At 46.3% G+C, this 24,651-nt stretch overlaps 1 protein-coding gene across 1 annotated transcript in view; it reads left to right on the forward strand.

Moving 5' to 3' along the window:
• The first annotated feature begins 4,680 nt into the window (after positions 1-4,680).
• LOC112112780 (transmembrane protease serine 2) overlaps positions 4,681-24,651 on the forward strand; it is a 77,287-nt gene continuing 57,316 nt past the window's right edge. The window contains exon 1 of the mRNA XM_029911391.1: positions 4,681-4,741. Coding sequence (XP_029767251.1) covers positions 4,681-4,741 — 61 coding nt within the window. The remainder of the gene's footprint in view (positions 4,742-24,651) is intronic.

Raw genomic sequence — 24,651 nt, forward strand, 5'->3', positions numbered from 1 at the left:
GTGGAGAAAATAGAGAATGAGGAGTAAAGGGGCAGAAGTTACTAAAGGACACATCACACGATCCATTGTCTACAGCCAAGCCCTAAGATACAATGCATTTGCTCCAATCCCTCAGACAGAGACAAACACCTACAAGATCTTTATCAAGCGTTCTTAAAACTACAATACCCACCTGGGGAATTGAGGAAACAGATTGACAGAGCGAGACGGGTACCCAGAAGCCACCTACTACAGGACAGGCCCAACAGGGAAAATAACAGAACACCACTGGCCATCACATACTGCCCCCAGCTAAAACCTCTCCAGCACATCATCAACGATCTACAACATTGGTTCTCAAACTGGGGGGTTGCGTGTGGGACTGCGGGGCTGCGAGCCCCGACCCCGGCCAGGCGCGGTGTTGTGATCCCTGACCCCAACCGGGAGAGGGGCTGTGAACCCTGAGTTGGGGTATCCAGGATGCTGTGAGCCCCGACCCCTGTACTGGGGTTGTCAGGCGGAGCCTGGCCATGCTGAGGGTTATCAGCCGGGAGCTCCGCCGGGCACAAGGTTGTTAACTCCCTGCCCTGCCACACACAGAGTTGTCAGCCCCGAGCCCTGCCACCCGCTGTGAGCCCCGCCAGGTGCTTGGTTGTGAGCCATCATCACCATCATGTGTGGACCTCAGAGCCCGAAGCTCCTCCAGCCCAGCTCCACGGCACGTCCAGCCCTGCTCCACCTCCAAAGAAAGGGCACCAAATAGAAGTTTGCCCAGGGCGCCATTATTCCTATGGCTGGCCTTGTACTGAGACAATATTAGAGGGCTTGATTCGCAGCTGAACAAGTACTTTATTAATTAACAGTCAGACACACAAATGCAAACTTTCTCCTGAAAATAATGGCCACCTGTACTGCTAAAACCACTAAAAAGCAAAAGTATCTCGAGTCTTACATTAAACTTGATTTTACCAGTATCATCACCTCTGGTATTGAAAAACCGCAATGCGTCATTTGTTGTGAAGTTTTGTCTGCTGAATCAATGAAACCATGCAAACTGCAGCGATATCTTGAAACTAGACCTCCTGAGCATAAAAATCAAAATGTGGATTTTGTCAAACGCAGAGAAGAAGCAACAAAGAAGGCCAGGCTTGATGCTGATGGAAGTTTCCGACAGCAAATGTCCTCTGCTGTGGAGGCTTCTTATGTTGTGTCACTACGAATTGCCCATACCAAAAAGCCGCATACAGTAAGTGAGGAGCTTATTCTGCCAGCATGCAAAGATATTGTGGCACTTATGGTTGGCAATAATACTGCCAAAAAACTGCTTTCCATGTCTAATGATACTGTGAAACGTAGAATATGTGAGATGTCTGAAGATATCAAAAAACAAGTTGTGCATGAAATTAAACATTCTGCTTTCAGTATGTTCAGCCTGCAACTTGATGAAACGATTGATGTTACTCACTGCGCACAACTGATAGCATTCGTAAGGTATTTTAATGCCGGGGATGTTAAAGATGAGTTCTTATTCTGTGAACAACTTGAAACAACCACAACAGCACAGGCCATTTTCAATAAGGTGAATGCCTTTTTCGAAAGTAATGGCATTGAGTGGAAAAATCTTTGTGATATCTGTACCACATCTGGAGTACCCGATGGTGCTCCAGCAATGATGGGTGCACGGTCTGGCTTTCAGCAGAAGGTAAAGTGTGTCTCACCTAATGTGATTGTCACTCATTGTCGAATCCATCGTCACGTCCTAGCTGCAAAGACATTGCCTTAATGCTGTAGTGGATGTTGTTATATGAGCAGTGAACTACCTTAAAGCTCATGCTCTGAATAGTTGTCTCTTTCGAGAGCTCTGCAATGAAATGGGTGGTGAATACGAAGTTCTGCTTTTCCACACTCAAGTCCGATGGCTTTCTAGGGTACGCGCATTAAAACACGTTTTTATACTTCGTGAAGAGATGGCAGAGTTTTTCCTGCGAAAACAGAAACAAGAGCTGAACATAATGTTCAGTGACAAGAAATGGCTTCTCTGCTTGGCATACCTAGTTGATATCTTTGGCCTGGTCTACACTATGAGTTTAGGTCGAATTTAGCAGTGTTAAATCGAATTAACCCTGCACCCGTCCACACAACAAAGCCATTTACTTTGACATAAAGGACTTTTAAAATCGATTTCTGTACTCCTCCCCGACGAGGGGAGTAGTGCCGAAATTGCCATTGCCATTTCGAATTAGGGTTAGTGTGGCCGCAATTCGACGGTATTGGCCTCCAGGAGCTATCCCACAGTGCACTATTGTGACCGCTCTGGACAGCAATCTGAACTCGGATGCGCTGGCCAGGTAGACAGGAAAAGCCCCGCGAACTTTTGAATTTCATTTCCTGTTTGCCAAGCGTGGAGAGCACAGGTGACCACGCAGAGCTCATCAGCACAGGTAACCATGCAGTCCAAGAATCGAAAAAGAGCACCAGCATGGACCGTACGTGAGGTACTGGATCTGATCGCTATATGGGGAGAGGATTCCGTGCTAGCAGAACTACGTTCCAAAAGACGAAATGCCAAAACATTTGAAAAAATCTCCAAGGGCATGATGGAGAGAGGCCACAGTAAGGACTCACTACAGTGCCGCGTGAAAGTTAAGGAGCTCAGAAAAGCCTACCAGAAAACCAAAGAAGCAAACGGAAGGTCCGGGTCAGAGCCGCAGACATGCTGCTTCTACGCTGAGCTGCATGCAATTCTAGGGGGGGCCGCCACCACTACCCCACCTCTGACCGTGGTTTCCGAGGAGGGGGTAATCTCAGCCGTGCCTGAGGATTCTGCGGATGGGGAAGATGAGGAGAAGGACGAGCTTGCAGAGAGTGCACAGCACTCCGTTCTCCCCAACAGCCAGGATCTGGTCTACACTGTGTGTGTGTGTCTGGGGGGGGGAATTGATCTAAGTTACACAACTTCAGCTATGTGAATAACGTAGCTGAAGTCGCCGTACTTAGACCTACTCACCGCGGTGTCTTCACTGCGGTGAGTCGACAGCTGCCGCCCCCCTGTTGACTCTGCCTGCGCCTTTCACGGTGGTAGAGTACAGGAGTCGACAGGAGAGCGCTCGGGGGGGTCGATTTATCGTGTCTAGACTAGATGCAAGAAATCGATCCCTGCTGGATTAATCGCTGCCCGCTGATCCGGCGGGTAGTATTGACATACTCTTAGAGTCCAATCCTGCAAATACCTACATGAGTGACTTAATTGTGTGAGCAGTCCCAGCCATTGATCACATGAAACATTGATAAAAGAGCTAAAAAAAAACCTGGAAGCCCCCCCTTCATGATGCAACTGCAAGCCCATGAATTCTCCCTACAAATGAGTTGATACTCTACCACGTTGTCACTTTTTAAAACAAGAGTGTTAGGTTCAGTCGATCACATATGTTTGATTCCTTATCTAAAGCGCCCCCTAGTGTCTTTAAAGGTTTTTTTTATTCCCCATTGGCCATTTAGCCTTTTTCTACCACATTAACATGACACTAATAGCTGGATGTGCTCTAGATAGACTGAAACTAGTTTAAGGTAATTTGATTTAAGGGAGGGTTAATTTGGTAATTTCTTGAAACAATTTATACCAATTTAAGCAAGGAATAAACTGGTTTAAGTGCATCTAAACAGGGCATTTGTACCAGTGTGACTAGATGACTTCAAAACCAATTGTTTTACCAATGCAAATTTTCTTGTATACACAAAGCCTAATGCATGACAGTGATTAGCATGAGTACAAAACACCTTTCAAGGTGAAGCTTAAGAAATAGGACTAAACTGAGCCATATGACCAAAATTGCTATTGGCTTTAAAAAAAAAGTCCATGTTACCTTAAATAAAATTCAGTCTGCCACTTTACAGGCAGTAAAGTACACAAGGTGATCATGGCTTCTCAACCTAAAAAGCAAAGCATTCTGAACAAGCTGTGAGGGCTGCTCTGCTCCCATACTGGTCCAAGTCTGTGTGTAGATGCCTATTTCAGAAGAAAAGTGGTTAAAGCGTTTTTAGTTGAAGTTGGTTTGTTACCAATGTTAACCAAATAAGTGCATTTAGCTAGATCATGGTTAGCCACTCTTATTCTGAAATAAGAATGTCCACACCTGGACTTGACTAGCGAAAGGTGTGAATTAACAGATTTAGTTATTTCAGTGCAAGTTTGTATGTAGATCAGCCTTAAGGGATGGAGAAGCCCTGCTAAGGAGACTGGAAAGGGGAAATTACAGTTATTTAGCCTTGGGGTCAAGAAGATGTGTTTCTTTTGAGGTTGTCATCAGAATAAATAAGGACACAACAGGGGGAATTCATGGCCTGGGCACCCTGCAAACACTTTGCACTAGTTCTGCCAGTGTAAAATGGCTGCAAAGCAGCTGTAAGTCTCTGCTATGGAGTATTCCTGGTATAGGGAGCATTGCCTGCATCAGGGGGATGAGTTGGCCTCTATCATCTCCAAGGTACTGTAGGTGCACGCTGCTTTGCCATCAGGGTCCCTGCACTGGGATGTGCCCTGGCTCAGGGATTAATCAGGGCCACCTTGGGCAAACTGTATCTGAAAAACACTTTAGTACCAAGTACAACAACACGTGGGACTTTCCATGGGAAGCAGCTGCCCTTAAGTGGCATCCATTACCTGACTCAGCAGCCAGGGAAATCCTCTAAACAAGAGGGGACATGAAGGAAGAGAGAATCCTCACAGTGACCACCCAGTACAACAGCCACATGTTGTCTGAAGGTGAGCTGAAATGCTTTGCATAATGGAAAAAAACGCCCCAAGTGTGCGGGGGGGGGAGGGGGGAGGGGGAGGGTCCGAGTGATGATCACAATAAGTGAATAGGCTTCATAATACTAAATAAAGACATTTTAAAGGTCACCTGAATGGCTTTAAAAGCCTGATTTGAGCACTTAATTTTATTCTTGCCAAAATGAGGCCACATGTTCTCTGAAGAGTTTGGGACTGTCACCCTCTGGCACTGCCGAACTCCCTTTTGGGCAGCTGCCCCTATATTCCATCCAAGATTGCCCAGTCTAGTCTGGTCCTCTTGCTACAATGCTACCTCCCAGCTCCTCCCAAGCCTCCTTGATTTCCCCTCCCTGTCTCACTACCCTTTCTCCTACCTCACAGCAGCCCAGTGTCCTGTCTAGCTCCCTTTTGGGCCTCTCTTTCCTCTAATGCTCCCAGTTCACCATCATCCCACTTCAATGAACTCTAGCTTCCAGACTGCCTCCACACGATCTCCTCAATACAGTTTCTGCTCCACCTGAATCCCCTCTGGCCTCCAAGCTACATTTCTCATCTGATCCAAACAGTCTTCCAGTTGACTTTTCTAGCCCCATTTGCTGCTCCAGCCTTCTACCTGCCACTTCCGATCCTTCTCCTTCCAAGCCTCTTCCTTTCTCCTCTAGCTGCCACGTCACCCAACTCTAGTGGCTCACTCATCCTGCACAGGGACTGGAAGTGAAATATGCTGTACACTGGCCCTTCAGTTCTGAGGCGAAGGCAACCCATAGTGCACTGGGCTAGGGAAGTTCTACAGCTATTGTATTAGGTGATGGTGTAGTCAATGAGGAGTCTTGCGCACTCCCTGTGCTGCAGCATCCAGGGACTGACTTGTCCCCTGGTGGGGTTAATTAGAGGCAAATCTTGCCCACCTCCACTGCAGTGGTTGCTTGAACCCGCTGTAGGAGTGTTATTTCTATCACTGTACAGATAACGGATAGTCCCTTCCCCAGAGAGGTTACAGATATGAGTGAGAACATCTGATTGCTCCTGTGCTCGCTAAAATATGATTAGATTTTTTTTTAGTAATCAATCTAACTTCAGAAAATTATCCAGCAGAAAAATACCCATCCTCTAATCTTACATAACGTAGTACAACAGCAGTGTCTGAGGTGGAAGCAAAGTTGTGTAAATATCCAGATGCATTTTTGTAATAAACCCTTTTGTTACTTAGGGTCCATATTCAGTGCAGTGAACTGAGAAATAGCCATGGAATTCCCATTAGCCAGAGAATTTCCATTGCCAATAATTGCAGGGGGGTGTTGGTGGTGTTGGTGGAGGGAATCCCCTTACACAAATTAATTCAGACCAAAGTCCAGTTTTCTGCCATTTTGGTTCCCAAGTGGCTTCCATAGTTCTACAGATAAACTAAACTGATAAGGTGTCTCAAGATTGAATAATCATGCGTAACTGGGAGACATTGATGGTAAATGTGAAGGACTTTTTGTCTGATGTTTAGTGTGATGGAATAAAAATTGGATCAATTAGGGTGGTGAATGACCAGCGGTGAGGGACACATGCATAGTATAGAGACTAAGGCTGTGGACATACTGGTAGACTTACACCAAAACTTGGACAGGGGGTGGGGGCAGAAATGCAACATCTCTCTGAAGTTCTAATATGAAACTTGCCTCTGTGCAGAGGGCCAGCCAGCCTTTCAGATAGCACATTGACGTCACTGGCAATTGCGGCTGCTCATGACCTTTGAAAATGAAACCATTTATTTCAGTGGTTAAAGATAGCTGTACGTGTCTAAAGCTTTGTTCTGTCTCAAATTTTAGGTGCGTCACAAACATACATTTGAGGCAGGAAAGCATTATCAACCCATTTTACAAATAGGTAAAGTGAGACAGGTTAAGTGACTTGCCCTGGTCACAGAACAAAGTCAGTGGCAGAGCTGGTAACAGACCTCCTAAGGTTATGTCTACACTGCATTGTAAGCCCAGGGTTAGAACTCAGACTCAAGCCTAACCCCTCTCCTGTCCACATACATCATGCTAACCCAGGGCTCAGACCTAGATCCAAGGACCCCATGGGGAAGGAGCCTGAGTTAAGCAGGAACCCAGGGTTCAAGCCCTATTGCTTTGCAGTGTAGATGCAGCTCCGCTCTACTCGTGATCTGGGGAGTCTGCCAAAAGTATTCCACAATCCCCTGATCTGACTTTCTTGGTCCTCTGGACAGTCAAGATTTTTCACACTGTACCATGAACAAAGGGCTAGAGCAGCCACATTTTGGGAGAGTGCTAGGAAGTCTGGGATATGGGTGGTTGAACTCGGGCCTGCATAATTCAGTGTAGCTGCTGAAGCCCCAGGTTGGGACCCATAGTTCAACAATTCCTAACCTGGGCTTACAAATAAGTGTAGACACTCAAGCCTTAGGTTAACAAACCCAGAGTCTGCTAACTCGAGTTCTAACCCTGGGCTTATGTTGCAGTGTAGCCATACCCTATGAGACTTGATGACTAGCCCCTGGCTCCAACCACTAGGGATTTACTGAGCTGGAGCATGGTTTTTGGAAGAACACTGGCCTTCCACATTAGCATGACTGGCCCTGCAATGTTCTTCATGACCTTCAGGAGAATTGGGGCCTAATTGGCTCATGATGACCAGGTGGCTACACCTGGGAGCAATCAGGTTCCAGTGATGTCCCTCTAGCTGATTAGCAGTGGAGCGGCTGTGGTAGGAGGAGGCTGTTAGAAAGTATAACAAGGAAGTTGCCCTAGGGAAAGAGGAGCTCTCTCCAGGTAAGTTCTGTGGCTGTGCAGGAATGAGGAACCTACAAGAGGGGAAAAATAGGCCTCTGTAGGGGGAACAAACCCTGAAGGAGGACTCGGGTTCACAATAAGGGCCTCCAAAGGGCAGGGCCGCCCAGAGGATTCAGGGGGCCTGGGGCAAAGCAATTTCAGGGGCCCCTTCCATAAAAAAAAGTTGTAATACTATAGTAACATGTATTTGGAAATGTAAAAAATAATCTGTGAAATGCATTTGAAAATTAATTTTTAATAATTTGAAAATACACAAAATACATTATTTAAAAACATTAAATGCTTTAATGGTATGTATACATTTGCAGTTACATAATGGGCTGTCGCTAGGTGACGGTGATGGTTGATGCCAATGGGCTGTCGCTGCCTGGGGGTGGTGCTACTGTTGCCCAGAGCTGGGTGGGGAGCTGGGCTCTGGGTCGGGGGGTACCTGGCTCAGCGGGGCTGGGCTCGGAGCTGGGGGTCAGGGCGGCGGGGGATGGGGTCACGGGGTGCCCGGCTCAGAGGGGCTGGGCTCAGAGCTGGGGGTCAGGCCCTAGGGGAGGGATGCGGTCGGGGGTGCAGAGGTTCAGAGCGGCTGGGCACAGAGCTGGGGGTCGGGGGTGTGCGGCTCAGAAGGGCTTACCGTGCCGCCTCCCCCCCCTCCCAAAGCCTCAGCGAGCCGCGTCCAGGAGCTCCTGCTGCTCGGCCCACCGGAGCTCGCAGCCCCGCCCCCTTACCATGCGGCTCCGAGCGGGAGGACCTCAGGCCCCGCCCGAGCCACGCTGCTGCAGCGCTGTCCAGGGCTGCTCCTGGACGTGGCGCACTGAGGCACTGGGGGATGGGGGGAGGCGGGGGGGGAGCCTCTGACATTCTCGTGGGGGCCCCTGCAGGGCCCGGGGCCTGGGGCAAATTGCCCCACTTGCCCCCCCCCTCTGGGCGGGCCTGCCAAAGGGCTGTCAGAGACCCTGGGGTAGGGTTGCTTGGTGTTCAGTTTTTGACTGGAACACCTGGTCGAAAAGGGACCCTGGTGGCTCTGCCTGGGCTGTTAAAAGTCTGGTTGGCCACAGCGGTCGACTTTGCGTGGCTCCCGGAAGCAGCAGTGCATGTCCCTCCAATGCCTCGGTGGAGGGGCTGCCAGGGGGGCTCTGCACATTGCCCCTGCCTGCAGGCGCTGCAGCTCCTATTGGTAGGGAAGCAGGTGTGAATCTGTTGCGCTGTGGCCATGGCCAATGGGAGCTGCTGAGCCAGTGCTCAGGACGGCACCTGCGGGTGGGAGGGGCAGTGCATGGAGCCCCCCATGCTGTTCCTCCACCTAGGAGCCAGAGGGCTATATCGCAGCTTCCCGGGATCTGTGTGGACTTCCTCCGTCCCCGGGAAATGCTAAGGCAGCACTGATGAGGCTGCTAAGGGGCTGCTTCAGGTTGGTGTTTCCTGGAGTCCCTGTGTGAACTGCATCAGCCAGAGCTGCCCAGAGCCTGCACCCCAACCCCCTGCCCCAGCCCTGAGGCCCCTCTTGCACTCTGAGCCCCTTGGCCCCACCCCCTAGCCTGGAGCCCCCTCCTACACCCAAATCCCTCATCTCTGGCCCCACCCTGCAGCTAGGGTGACCAGACAGCAAGTGTGAAAAATCGGGACAGGGGGTGTGGGGTAATAGGAGCCTATATAAGAAAAAGACCCAAAAATCGGGACTGTCCCTATAAAATTGGGACATCTGGTCACCCTACCTGCAGCCCCAGCCCAGAGCCCCTTCCTGCACCCTGAACCCCTCATTTCTAGCCCCACCCCAGAGCCTGCACCCCCAGCCTGGAACTCTCACCCTCTCCTGCACCCCAACCCCAGCTAAAGCACCCTTCTACACTCCAAAACCCTCTGCCCCAGCCCGTAGCCCCTTCTGCATCCCAAACCCCTCATCCCTGGCCCTACCCCAGAGACCGCACCCCCAGCCAGAGCCTCACCCACACCCTGAACCCTCATTTCTGGCCTGGTAGTCCCTAGCCAGGGGCCTCCACTTCAGCCCCTCTGAGCTCTCTGGGGTATGTTTACACTGCAATTAAACACTCTGCTGGCCTGGCTCAGCGGACTGGGGCTGTAGCACTACTGTGTAGACATTTGGGCTCTCTGAGTCCCTCCCACCTCGGGGGTCTCTGAGCTTGGGGTTCAGCTAGCCCAAACAGCCCCACAGCGAGCCAAAGTCAGCGGACACAGGGCAGCCAGCTGTAATTGCTGTGTAGAGACACACCCCACGCCTCCTCGCCACAAGTGGGACACAGCAGCTGCTCGCCTAGGTGGCTGTGCAGGCCAGTCCCTCCCTGCAGGAGGGGCATGGAGGTTAATGTGTTTTTGGGCATGTCTCTGTCGGTGCATCCAGGGGCAGTGCACTGGGGCTAGTCTGGCCTCCGCCACTGAGGTGGCCACTGCAACCCATCCAGTCAGCGGGGCACATCAGGAGCCATGCCAGCAGCCAGATATCGCTGTGCACAAAGCCTGGCACTTCACACTGGTGGTGCCCACTGGAGTCTGCAAAAAGTAAGTGGGTCATATGGTCTGATGGTGCCAACACCACAGGCAGCACAAAAGGGGTCTGGCAGCAGGGAATGCATGGTTTCACTAGGACTGATGTTCTTGAAACAGAAGAGCTAGTCCCTGGTAATCTCCCTCACGCCCATATACAGACCATTTATGTTTCAAATAAAAGACAACTTGGAAATTATAGGAGACAGTTTATTTTTAAGGGCACCCCTCCAATGTTTTATTTGTGACACACACTCGTATACAAATAACACATTGTATTACAGGGCACAATCCTTTGCATGATTATTGGTGTATACAAGACAATATTTATTGATTTGATGTGTAATGTGGAACATTGGGCACCGAACAAAGGTCAGGTGGTCACGCTGTGTATCACATTCTAACATTCCCTCAACCTACTTTGGCACAAATCTGGGACTCGGTACAGGTGAAAAAACTTGAAACAAAGAACACTAGAAGATCTATTGGTTAGCTGGATGGTAAAATAGGGTGAGGTCAGTTTCTGTAGCGTGATTTACATTTTATGCAACCTCACCTTCTTAACATTAAAGAGCTATAATGAATTCATAAAATAACATCAATGCAATATTAAACTTGTATATTTAAACAAGTGTCAGGAAAAGTTAACATTAAGATTCCCATAACATTAATTTGTACACATTGCTTATATTGTCTATTAAAGCATACATTACATTTAAACAATTTAACTAGTCATTAAAGCTGGAACAGCGTCACTTTGCCCTCTGGCTAGACAGTTGATTGTCAGGTAGGGAAGGAGTCAGTCAGTGGCTGCAGCACTACTGGATCTCCTACCAGGACAGTGGGGTGAAGGCAAGAAAACGAAGCTCCTGCAATAGTCTCTTTAGTCTCACTCATTGTGAGTGGGACTCCTTGGGGGGGGCAATTAATTTCACAATAGTGTTTAGAATCTCTCCCTGGTGAGGTGAAAGGCATTTGAATCACACATTCCATCTCCCACATTCAAACTGTTGCAGCTCCTGACCTTCTCCTGGTGCCTGCTTGGGCCTTGCAGCATAGGTGCCGACTCTGTGGGTGCTCCGGGGCTGGAGCACCCACGGGGAAAAATTGGTGGGTTCTCTGCATCCACCGGCAGCTCCCCACCTCGCCTCAGCTCGCCTCCGCCTCCTCCCCGGAGCGCGCTGCCGTATCCTGCTTCTCTCCCCTCCCTCCAGCTGTTTCGCGCGGCAAGCGGTGGGAGGGAGGGGGAGGAGGAGGAACGCGGCGCTCGGGGAAGGGGCCGGGGTGGGGATTTGGGGAGGGGCCAGGGGGGCGCGAGCACCCACCGGCACCAAGGAAAGTTGGCGCCTGTGCCTTGCAGTGAAAGTGAGCGAGGGGGAGAGTGAGCGACTGAGGGAGGGGAATGGAGTGAGTGACGGCGGGGCCTCAGGGAAGGACAAGGGTGTTTGGTTTTCTGCAATTAGAAAGTTGGCAACCCTACCCCAACCCTGGGGGAAGGAAGACAGTTGGGAACTCCTGTCAGTAAGCTCCAGGAAGGGTGCTGGTGTCTATCCTAGAACAGAGAGGCAGACAGTCTGAGCCTGGCTGAAGAGGAACAAGCGTGTGCTGGTAAAAAGAAAGTTACTTGCCCCCCTCTAGGGAATCTCGCTCTCCAAGAAAGATTAGCTAGACTAGAGACTGAAAGCCAGTGTGAGCAAGGACCAGAGCCATTGAGTTTGTGAGCCAAGAGGGGCTGCTGGCTATTTACTGATGCGAAAGGGGGAAGGAGAAGAATAAGACTGGTAAGGAAGAAACAGAAGGCATGGATTATGTCTTTGTGTTGATTTAGTGGTTGTTGATCAATAGTGTCCCCTGAATAAGGGATTGACTGAGGCAAAGCCCTGGGCAGAGTTTGATTTATATGATGGGGGGAAACTGAGGCACGGCACAGGGCTTGGCTGGGACAACTCTCATGGCCAGTCCGCTTCTTTCTTCCTTTCTCTGTCTGCTTGGCATGTGTTACATGGGGATGTTCTAGGACTTACCGTACCAGCAGCTACCTAAAATCCCAATAGTTTAAATAACTTTAAATATTGTAAAAAGAACAGGAGTACTTGTGGCACCTTAGAGACTAACAAATTTATTTGAGCATAAGCTTTCATGGGCTACCGCCAACTTCATCGGATGCATAGAATGGAACATATAATAAGAGTGTATACACACATGCAGAGAAGATGCCATACCAGCTCTAAGAGGCTAATTAATTAAGATGACCTATATCAGCAGGAAAAAAAACTTTTTGTAGTGATAATCAAGATGGTCAATTACAGACAGTTGACAAGAGGTGTAAGGATAGTTATCATAAGGAAATAGATTCAAGTAGTGTAATGACTCAGCCATTCCCAGTCTCTATTCAAGCCAGAGTTAATAGTATCTAATTTGCAAATCAATTCAAGCTCAGCAGTTTCTCGTTGGAGTCTGTTTTTGAAGTATTTCTGTTGCAAAATTGCCACCTTCAGGTCTGTTACTGAGTGGCCAGAGAGGTTGAAGTGTTCTCCTACTGGTTTTTGAGTGTTATGATTCCTGATGTCAGATTTGTGTCCATTTATTCTTTTGCTTAGGGACTGTCCGGTTTGGCCAATGTACATGGCAGAGGGGCATTGCTGGCACATGATGGCATATATCACATTGCCTAGCCACTCGGTCCCTTGTCTGTAGCAGTGCATAGGATTCTTCCGTCCTAAGTGCAGGACTCTGCACTTGTCCTTGTTGAACCTCATCAGATTTCTTTTGGCCCAATCCCCTAATTTGTCTAGGTCCCTCTGTATCCTATCCCTACCCTCCAGCATATCTACCACTCCTCCCAGTTTAGTGTCATCTGCAAACTTGCTGAGGGTGCATCCATGCCATCCTCCAGATCATTAATGAAGATACTGAACAAAACCGGCCTCAGGACCGACGCTGGACCACCAAAACCCCTGCTGGAGCTGGGATTGAGTTCCATACAGAGTGTTACATTCATCTACCTAGGTTGCAAGCAGAGTTCAAACAGTCATAGCAAACTGGACACTCTTCATTCTGGAGGCAGCAAGACTTATGGACTTCATCAAATATCTCACTTATGGATGCAAACACATCTTTGCACTGAGACAAAGTTCAGGCTCTAACAAAGCTGTATTACCTGTGTAATGATCTTGGGGTTCAATAAACAAACTGGAGAGCTTCTGTAGTGAGCTTCTGCACACAGCCCCCTCCTAATTTTTAGCTCTGGTTAGGGTACTCACATGGGATGGGGGAGACCCCCAGTTCAAGTGCCCCCTCCACATGAGGAGGGGAAGGGATTTAAACAGGGATCTGCCACCTCTCAGGTGAGTGCACTAGCCACTGGGCTACGGAACACTGTCACATGGGGTCCGTCATTCTCTCCTGCTGAAGCTGTTCCACTGTGGATACATTTTAAAAAATTAATTGGAGCCGAGGGCCTGGATCCTGGGATTCTCACAGAAGTGCTCTAATCACCAGGCTACAGATCCACTGTCACGCTTTCTCTTTCTCCGGCCTAATGACTTATTTATCCACAGTGGAAAAGCTTCAACAGGAGAGACAGAGACCCTAGATCAGAATATCCAATAGCCCAGTGACTAGGGCAGTGAGAGGTGGCAGATCCTAACCACTGGGTTCAAAGCTATGAGGGAAGTTGTCATGGTCTTTTCTCCTTACCCTTCCCCCCACACTTGTGATTTGTATAAGCTTCTCTACAGGGGCCCAATCAGGTAAGTGAGCTTAGAACTTGCCTACCAGATCAGGCGTTGCAGACGCGTTAGGCAGGGAATTTATGCATAGGTCTGAGGCTTAGCCAACTGGATGCATGGCGTGGGGCTGTGTTATGCAGGCTCAGAAGCAGAAACATAGGTGCCTAGGGAACTTTTACTGAAAAAATTTAGGCGCAGAACACTTTTAGATGCTTACAGGGCTTGGGGACAACAGAACAGAGTGAATACCAGTGGGGTTGAATCTGGGATTTAGGCACCTCAAGTGGCAGTTAGGTGCCTAAATCCTTTTGTGAATCTAGCCCCAAATAGTAAATGTTAAAGATGTAACATCTGAGTAGTGGTTATTACCAGTGTTTTTCTCTTTGAAGTGGAGTTCTACTCTGATACACTGCAGTATGGGGTTCAACATACACTGTCTCTCAATGGCTCCATATCAATTTTGCTTAGTTAAGAGTCTTCAGAAATGCCAACCCTATCAACTCAGCCTGGGAAAAACCAGACTACTCTCTGGCTCAGCATCCGCACCACTAGTAAAGATAGCATAGGCCCAATTCTGCCCTCAGTTACATTTGTGCAAACTCCATTGTCCTCACCGAAGACTTCTCTGTGGTCAAAACTTCTTGAAAAATCCTGAAATGATAATGAAAAATAGTGGGTGGAAAAATCATGATTTCCACACCCACGATTCTTTTTCTGACCAACTGAGGACAACAAAGTTACATAGGCATAACTGAATGCAGGATTTGGCCTTACATTTAATAATTCTGTTGATGTGTGAGCTAGAATAGAATCCAAATCAACCTCCCATAGGGTATGTCTACACTACAGGATTAATCCGAATTTAGATAATTCGAATTTGGGAAACAGGTTGTATAAATTCGATTGTGCGCGGCCACACTAAGCACCTTAATTCGGTTTTAAACCACATTAATTCGGTGGTGTGCGGCCACACTACCCCATTAACTTAAATACAGTAATTCGGTGGTGTGCGTCCACACTAACCCTAATTCGAATTAACAAAATCGATTTAGGCTCTACTCCGTTCGTCGAGGTGGAGTACAGAAATCGATTTAAAGGGCCCTTTAATTCGAATTAACTGGCTCTGTAGTGTGGACGGGTGAAGGGTTAATTCGGATTAAGGCAGCTAAATCCGAATTAAAGTCCTAGTGTAGACCAGGCCATAGTTGTATAAGCTCCGCTGAGCTTACAAAAGTAGTAAAAACTTAGCCCCTGATCCAGCAAACACACATGCTCAAGTAAAGTAGGACCTTATTTCCACAGGTGCCAGTGTCCTCTGGACCCTGGGGGTGCTCAAACCCCTGCTCTGCCCCAGGCCCCACCCCACCTCTTCTCCCAAACCCACATCCCCACCCTGCCGCTTCCCACCCAGTTCTGTTCCTTCCCCCGAGTGTGCCCCGTCCCTGCTCCTTCTCCCTCCCAGTGCCTCCTGCATGCCACGAAACAGCTGATTGCCATGGGGAGGAGGCACTAGGAGGGAAGAGGAGTTGATCAGCGGGGCTGCTGGTAGGCAGGAGATGCTGGGGGCAGGGGAGGGACAGGTGGGTGCTAAGCACCTACTAATTTTTTTTCCATGGGTGCTGTAGCCCTTGAGCACCCACAGAGTTGGCGCCTATGCTTATTTCTGTCACTAACATAAACAGACAGGAGAGCCAGATCTGATGAATGAGAAATTGCTATTTTTGAACCGCTTTTCAGAGCCGAACCACAGTTTACGATGACAAATTACATTCACCGGTCCTCCCTCACAGAACACTCACTGAGATTCAGTTCTGCTGATCACGCAACATTCAAATCACAGCATAGACTGAAAGGGTTTCCCCTTTGGGTTTCATCCCAAATGGAATGAATCCAAGAAGGCTGACTAATATGAACGAATAAATAATAAATAGTTACAAGACACCACGACACACTTTATTCCATCTGTAAGCATGTCTCTCCCACATGCAATTTTAAATGAAATAGGGGGAAAGATTTGACTTGTATTCTGTCACCCTAACAATGCTGTTCCAACAGCATTCCTGTTCAGGTGAGAGCTGCCAGCGTGTGTCTGCTGGTGAACAGTAATTTGTTGTCTGCAGAGTGGCTCTCTGAGTAGTGCTATGGTAAGCTGTGCACAAAGAAGCTGATCATTCCATGCTGTTCTGTAAACATCTTCACACTTTTTGAAGGTGACCTTTGATATTAATATCCCATTCTCTCCACATTGTCATGTCTGTATAAGATCTGTTTCGTTTGATTGAAGAACTTACTTCGAGATTTCTTTTGTTTTCTAAATGGCATGTGCAGTAATTGTATTCAGTTATAGGAAATAATTCAAACATAAGAGGTTTTATCTCCACAACAGTCAGGGTGGACTACAATTGGGAGTGGACCACATCCACCCTGACTGAATTGACCTTGTCAACACTAGTTCTCCACTTGTGAGGTAACGTCCTTCTCTTCATGTGTCAGTATATTTATACCTGCATCTGTAATTTTCACTCCATGCATCCAAAGAAGTGGGGGTTTTTTACCCACGAAAGCTTATGCCTAAATAAATCTGTTAGTCTTTAAGGTGCCACCAGACTCCTTGTTTTTTTAGTACAACCTAATTTCTTCTGTGAGGGTAAGTAAGAAAACTGCACATGACAGGTGTGTGACCTATTGTATAGATGATGATTAAAAGGAATGTAGTTGGGTGACTAGTATAACTAATATTAGAACAATATGTAGAGTACTGGTAAACACAGCAAAAAGGAAATGAGTTTTGATTCATTCACATTATATAAGGTCATTGTGGGTAGCTTCTTAATTTTAAGTCAAAATACACATCTTGATCTGTGTAAACATTAATATCTTTGTCATCCTGTGGCAGTTCCTGAAACAAGCAGGCAGAGATGAAAACAAGTTTCCTTGTGTATAACTGTTTGTGAAATTAAATATCTTGGTCTTACTGAACAAAATAAACAGTGACTGTGCCACACACCCAGTGTGGCAAATGAGAATAAATAAATAAGCAAGAATGTAAGAACATAAGAACAGTCATACTGGGTCAGACCAAACATCCATTTAGTCCAGTATTCTGTCTTCCGACAGTGGGCAATGCCAGGTGCCCCAGAGGGAATGAACAGAACAGGTAATCATCAAGTGATCAATCCCTGTCAGCCATTCCCAGCTTCTGGCAAACAGAGGCTAGGGACACCATCCCTGCCCATCCAACTTCACCTTCCTATTGCAGTCTTGTTCTAACTAATGAAGACCCATGCCATCTCTAGGAGGGATATGTCGGAATTACTTCATACAACTCTGCAGTGAAACACAGCAGCTGTTTCACAGTGCACAGCAATAGAGATGGATGGAAAATGATTTTCCCATACCATGAAAATGTCTCGATTTTCCATTAAGACAAAACCAAACCAAGTTATTTTGATGAATAACTAGAGGGGGAGACCCCAACCCAGAGTAGCCAATAGCCCCGTGGTTAGGGCACTCTCCTGGGATGTGGGAGATCCAGGTACCACTGAGCTACTGCCTGGTCTGGGAAGGTGCAGGAACACACCCTCCCGCTACCATCCCAGACTTGAGAAGTCTTTAATTGAAACTGTTATGTTCCCATGAAAGTTTTGGTTTCAGTGAAAAACTGTTTCATAAAAAAAATTCCTGACCAGATCCTAATAAGCAACACTACACAACAGATTAGGATCAGAAGTGAAGACTGGAAAGAGATGAGGAGTGCCTCGCATCAGTCTACAACCTCACCAGTAGCTGAACATCTGATTCAACTCCTACTGAAATCAACGGAAAGACTCCGACAGGGTCTGAACTGACTCCCACTGAAGTCTGAGTAACGAGCAGTGAGGGAATCCAATTCGATGCTTCTTGACTAGAAAGCTGGTGGCTGTGTCCAGGAGTGGGGTGAAAATGGGGAATTTTAGGAGTTCAGCAAATATAATGGACAACTTTTAGTGGGAAAACAAGAGAACATTATGACCTGGTGCCAGGGAATTTTGGTTCATGCTTTCTCTGCTGCTGAAGAAGTCTTGAGCTACACTGCTTGAGAAACCTGGTACAGCTATCCAATGTATTGTGCACATTTATGAAAAATCAAACCTGGGTAGACTGGTTTAGTTTAGCATTGAACGGGAAATAGGTCATTGCACTTACTGCCTTCTTTCAGAAAATTGACCAGGAAGGCAGATAATGGAAATTTAAAAACAATCTCTGATTGGGGAAAAAAAGTGTTTAGGACCAAGTCACTATTTTCTTTCCCCCCATTTTATAATGATAAATAGAACAGAGATGGGGAAAAATCTGTTAGAAGTTAGATCCAGGATTGTTCCCTACTGGAGATATTCTAGTGTTCTCCGGTCTAGGGCTGCTCGTGTACACATACTCACAACTAGCTCTCATCAAGGAGAGCAAGAATGAGTATGTGTACATGAGTTGAGGAATTACCCCCCTAGCTTATACAGTATATAGACATAGTATCAGAGGGGTAACCGTGTTAGTCTGGATCTGTAAAAAGCAACAAGGAGTCCTGTGGCACCTTAAAGACTAACAGACGTATTGGAGCATAAGCTTTTGTGGGTGAATGCCCACTTCGTCAGACGCATGTAATGGAAATTTCCAGAGGCAGGTATAAATATGCAGGCAAGAATCAGTCTGGAGATAACGAGGTTAGTTCAGTCAGGGAGGGTGAGGCCCTTTTCTAGCAGTTGAGGTGTGAACACCAAGGGAGGAGAAACTGCTTTTGTAGTTGGCTAGCCATTCAGAGTCTTTGTTTAATCCTGATCTGATAGTGTCAAATTTGCAAATGAACTGAAGCTCAGCAGTTCCTCTTTGAAGTCTGGTCCTGAAGTTTTTTTGCTGTAAGACATAGACTAAGGGTATGTCTACACTACAGGATTAATCCGAATTTAGATAATTCGAATTTGGGAAACAGGTTGTATAAATTCGATTGTGTGCGGCCACACTAAGCACCTTAATTCGGTTTTAAACCACATTAATTCGGTGGTGTGCGGCCACACTACCCCATTAACTTAAACACAGTAATTCGGTGGTGTGCGTCCACACTAACCCTAATTCGAATTAACAAAATCGATTTAGGCTCTACTCCGTTCGTCGAGGTGGAGTACAGAAATCGATTTAAAGGGCCCTTTAATTCGAATTAACTGGCTCTGTAGTGTGGACGGGTGAAGGGTTAATTCGGATTAAGGCAGCTAAATCCGAATTAAAGTCCTAGTGTAGACCAGGCCTTACATGCCCCTTAGAAGACTACTCCAGAGCCATGTACCTGTCACCTCAGGAAATTCTTCCTGATACTCAGCCTAAGTTTCCCCTCTTATATCATCCGTTCACATGCCCATGTATTTAAATAAATAAATGCCCATCCTTGGCATTAACATTCTTTAATTGTTTGTAGATTGGTATCCTTTAGTGTTCATTGTTGCCTAGCTAATATTCTTATTTTACCTTTTGAGTCTTTTCTCCTAAATCAGATAATCTTTGTTGATGTTCTCTGATCAATATCAAATTTGTTACTATATTGTAGGTGCATGCACACCAGTATCAGAGGGAAAAGGACTATTACCTTGCTGATCTGGGAAATGTTACGCAGACCAAATCTGCATTAGCCTTTTTGTGCACACATCCCATTGGAAATTTATACATAACTTGCAACCCTTATCATTCTGTCAGGTCTTTCAGTATTAATACTTTCTAAGTTTCTCCATCCCAGTGGTGGTTACCTCCGCTCCCATGTTAAATTCACTTTCAGCCCGTTACTAATCTCTCTAGGTCTCTTAATCTTACTTCTCTCCTTGTGTTCTACCTCTTCCCAATTTAGTATCAGCTGTGAGTTTCATTAAGGTAGGGTATAGACCCTCTCTGTCAGACAGGGCTGGCTCCAGCTTTTTTGCCACCCAAAGCGGCGAAGCGGAGGAAAAGAAAAAGACGAAGCTGCGATGGGCGGCACTTCAGCGGCAGCTCTTCATTCTTTGGCAGCAATTCGGTGGCGGGTCCTTCGCTCCGAGAGGGACTGAGGGACTCGCTGCCGAATTGCCGCCGAAGACGCGGACATGCTGTCCCTTTCCATTGACCGCCCCAAGCACCTGCTTTCTTTGCTGGTGCCTGGAGCTGGCCCTGCTGTCAGATCTTGTAATCAACATGTTCAACAGGCATGCTGAGTGAGCACTATTATAAAAAATGCAAACACCTTATGTGCCAAAATAATTCGTGGTATGACTCTACCTTCAATGAAGTTACACCAGGGGTACACTTGATCTGGTAGCTAAGGATGTGACTTTATTCAGATAACTACAGTAAATCAATTAGTATTAATGTCAAGGATTTTTAAAATCCAACAATTCCATATGATCTGAAAAGTTTCCACTTCTAAGTGCTGCGGCTTCCCGTGAAGTGAAGGCTCTTGGGACAAGATAAGGCAGGGTTTGATTTCAAAACAGAAGCTGTAAGTAGATTGAAGGCTAGTAAAGGTGAATATCCCCAAATGATTGTCATATATAAAGTTTTCCACACTACCTACTCAGCTGAAGAAGTTAAAATAAAACAGCCAGATCGTTTAGCTCACCTCTGGCAGTTAATGAGGTGAGTCATGCTTCCGCTTGAATGGGTTTCTTATAATTCATGGCAAAACACATACATTATGTTGCAGCAGGTACATGCTAAAGGTCTGATTTTCAGAAGATCAACCATCTACAACTCCAGTGAGAATCAGTGGGAACTGTAGGTGCTCAGTACCTCGGGCGGGGGGGGGGAGAATTCAAACCTTATGGACCTGTGCCTGTAATCACTTAAGCATGCAGATAACTTTGCTTGTGTGAGCAGGGTCATTAAATTCAGTGAGATGCCTCAGTGAGCAAAGCTACTAACATATGTGTTTGATGGATTAGGTTCTAAAATTCTAGTACATTTCAGTCCACAGCAGCTACTGCAGATTTTAGTGGGGTTGCATTAGATATGAATTAGGCCAGAATGTCCCACTCTATTTAAAATGTAACTCACACAGCCAAAAGGTAAACCCTTCAGATGGCTTTGTAAATATTTGAACTCTTGTGATACATTTATCTTGCTTGTGACGGGTTATAAACACACTTTATCCAGACATTAAGTTTATAGAAACTCTGGTTTGAAAGGATAAGAAAGTAATTGAAACCAGGTGATTGGTCATTAATATTTTACACTCTATATTCAATTAAATGTTATGAAATTAACAATGAATTGTATGTGCAAGGGCAAAGACAAAGTTTCTTAATGTTTATTTAAGAACAAACAGGAAAAAAATACCTGGGCCATGCTTAGTAATTAATCCTCATAACTATCATAACTCAGGGTAGAGGATCAATTCCTTTCTTCCTTTTAATATCCTCTAGCTGCAAACAGAGCATCTGCCAGAGTTTTGCTCTTCTGTAACATAATTAGGGGGGGGGGGGGGGGGGAGGGGGAAGTATAACTTTCTCACCTTCATCTAGGAAAGCTTTTTTTAGTAGGCAGTATCTAACATTTAAGGTAGTACAGGAATTACTGCTAAGCACATAGACCATCATACTGCAAAAACTTGTCACACGAATGAAGTTATGCATGTGTTTAAGTCCCATTGAAGTTAATAGGAACAATTCAGCTGCATAAAGTACTTGCTTTGCTGGGTGTAGGCCATTATAGAGTAGCTTTGCCTATATAAGAGAGGGGAAATTGCTTTTATAGTGAGCCAACCACTCCCAGTCCCTATTCAAGCCCAAATTAATGGTGTTAAATTTGCAAATGAATTGTAGCTCTGCAGTTTCTCTTTGAAGTCTGTTTTTGAAGTTTTTTTTGTTGATCCTGAGAACATTTAAGCATATACATAACTTTATTCACCTGTGCAATCCTATTTCCATGGGACTACTCACATAAACACACACCTGATGGACTTTCCGGTGAACCTGCTAACTAGAGTATGGGTAATGGCTTCTATTATAACTAAGCGAAGCATGCATGGACATGTGACTTGCCCACATGACTCCAAACACTATCTTGTTCCCTGTAATTTTCCACAGTGAGAAGAATGGGTTTCCCTTCACTTGGCAGAAGTTATAAAAATTGCTTCTTTCCTGCTCAAACCTTTGAACTACGAACTTATACTAATGGGAGCATTCTAACCAAGGGACTGAGAACTTTCCAATGATTTGGAAGCAACTAGATACTTAATAAGCCAGCACTTTATTCCATCACTGCTACAAGCCTGAACCAAGAACTTTGCAATTGTTGTATGTATTTGACTCCTTTAGCCAATTTTAATTCTCACCTTTCTTTCTTTATAAATAAACCTTTAGATATTAGATACTAAAAGATTGGCAACACCATGATTATTGGGTAAGATCTGAGTTATATATTGACCTGAGGATGTGACTGGTCCTTTGGGATCAGAAGAACCCTTTTGTTTGATGAAATTGGTTTTAAATAACCACTCATCATTAAGTCTAGTGTCTGGGTGTTGAATCCTGGACTGGAATATTTAAAGAGGCTGCATTTCTGACTTCTTGTTAGCCAGTGTGGTGAAGTTTACTTTTGTTGCTGGATTGATATATCTCATGGAAGAATAACCACTGGTTTGGGGGGGGGGTCTGCCCTTTTTCCCAGCAGCTTGTCCTGAATTTGTTGTTCTCAGTTGTGAGAATAGCACATTGGAAAACATAATCCCAACTGTACATATAAAATGATGGGGTCTAAATTGGCTGTTACCACTCAAGAAAGAGATCTTGGAGTCATTGGGGGTAGTTCTCTGAAAACATCCACTCAATGTGCAGCGGCAATCAAAAAAGCGAACAGAATGTTGGGCATCATTAGGAAAGGGATAGATAATAAAACAGAAAATATCATATTGCCTCTATATAAATCCATGGTATGCTCACATCTCAAATACTACGTGCAGATGTGGTCAAAAAAGATATATTGGATTTGGAAAAGATTCAGAAAAGGGCAACACAAATTATTAGGATTATGGAATGGCTGCTGTATGAGGAGAGATTAATAAAACTGGGACTTTTCAGCTTGGAAAAGAGATGACAAGGGGGGGGGATATGATAGAGATCTATAAAATCATGACTGGTGTGGAGAAAGTAAATAAGGAAGTGTTATTTACTCCTCATTACACAAGAACTGGTAGCCACCAAATGAAATTAATAGGCAGCAGGATTAAAACAAATACAAGGAAGTATTTTTTCACACAACGCACAGTCAACCTGTAAAACTCCTTGCCAGAGGATGTTGTGAAGGCCAAGACTATAACAGGATTTAAAAAAGAACTAGATAAATTCATGGAGGATAGGTCCATCAATGGCTATTAGCCAGGATGGGCAGGAATGGTGTCCCTAGCCTCTGTTTGCCAGAAGCAGGAAATGGGTGACGGGATGGATCACTTGACGATTACCTGTTCTGTTCATTCCCTCTAGGGCACCTGGCATTGGCCACTGTTGGACGACAGGATACTGGGCGAGATGGACCTTTGGTCTGACCAAGTATGGCTGTTCTTATGTGACCCACAGAGGCACGGTGACAAACTCCATGTGTGGACACTCTTATTATGGAATAAGAGCGCCTTCCCCTGTCCTCCAGTTAGTTTAAGTGGATTAAGATAATTCAGAATAAGGCACTTTTAATCTGGAATAAGAGCAGCCACATATGGATTTAATTAGGAATAGTTAATCAGCTTTAAACTCACATCTTAATTTATTCTGAATACATTTTCATGCATTGACAAACCCTAATTTTTAATATTAACATTATTACTTGTTTAATACCAATAATATACTTTTACTATGCACAACAGATAAAGACAGGAGCTACCCAGAAGAGCTTACAGTCTAGGCCAGGGATCGGCAACCTGCGGTCTGCCAGGGTAAGCCCCCTGGCGGGCCGGGCCGGTTTGTTTACCTGCTGCCTCCGCAGATTCGGTCAATCACAGCTCCCACTGACTGCGGTTCGCCACTCCAGGCCAATGGGGGCTGCAGGAAGTGGCGGCCAGTACATCCCTCTGCCCGCGCCGCTTCCCGCAGCCCCCATTGGCCTGGAGCGGTGAACCGCTGCCAGTGGGAGCTGCGATCGGCCAAACCTGCGGACGTGGCAGGTAAACAAACCGGCCCGGCCCGCCAGGGGGCTTACCCTGGCGGGCTGTGTGCCAAAGGTTGCCGATCCCTGGTCTAGGCAGACGGGCCTAGAGAAGGAAGGACAAACTAGGAAAACTAGAGGATGAACTGACAAGTTATTTCCATCCCACATTTCTCTTTAGAGCTTTTGCGTGCAGCACAGAAGAAGTGAATATTTGGAAGGGATTTAAATGAGGAGATATAGTGATGACCTTGCAAACCCAGGACTGGGATGATTTTCCATGCATAGAAGCAACAGGGGAAAAAGGCATGGAGATAGGAGTGAGGAAAAAAGAACAAACATGTCAGGATCCTAACAAAGGCAGTCAGAGCCAAGGGTCAGAGCAAGGGAAAATCTGAGGCTGGGAGTAGCAGAGTTCATAGTCAGGTCCAGGTCAGGGTCAATACCAAGGGTCAGAGTCCAAGTCAGGTTTCAGGGTCGGAGTCAGGAGGCAAAGTCCAAATCAAGCTGATGTCAAGCCAGAAATTCAACACCAAAGACCAGTTATGGTGGCTACAGAAGATCCACACAGTTGCCTGGACACTTCCTGGAATGCCCCTTGGGTTTATATAGGGCAGGGAGCCAATCAGGAGCTATGAGGCTGCTGTCTGTCAAACCCTTAAGGCAGAACATCCCATGGACTGTGTCCACAGCCGGTCATGGAAAGTGGAGCACAAATTGGTTACAAGTGCTGCTGTGTGGCAGCCTGGAG

The sequence above is a fragment of the Terrapene carolina genome, unplaced genomic scaffold, assembly GCF_002925995.2.
Source record: "Terrapene carolina triunguis isolate 2854851 unplaced genomic scaffold, T_m_triunguis-2.0 Scaffold30, whole genome shotgun sequence".
In the NCBI taxonomy this organism is placed as follows: Eukaryota; Metazoa; Chordata; order Testudines; family Emydidae; genus Terrapene; species Terrapene triunguis.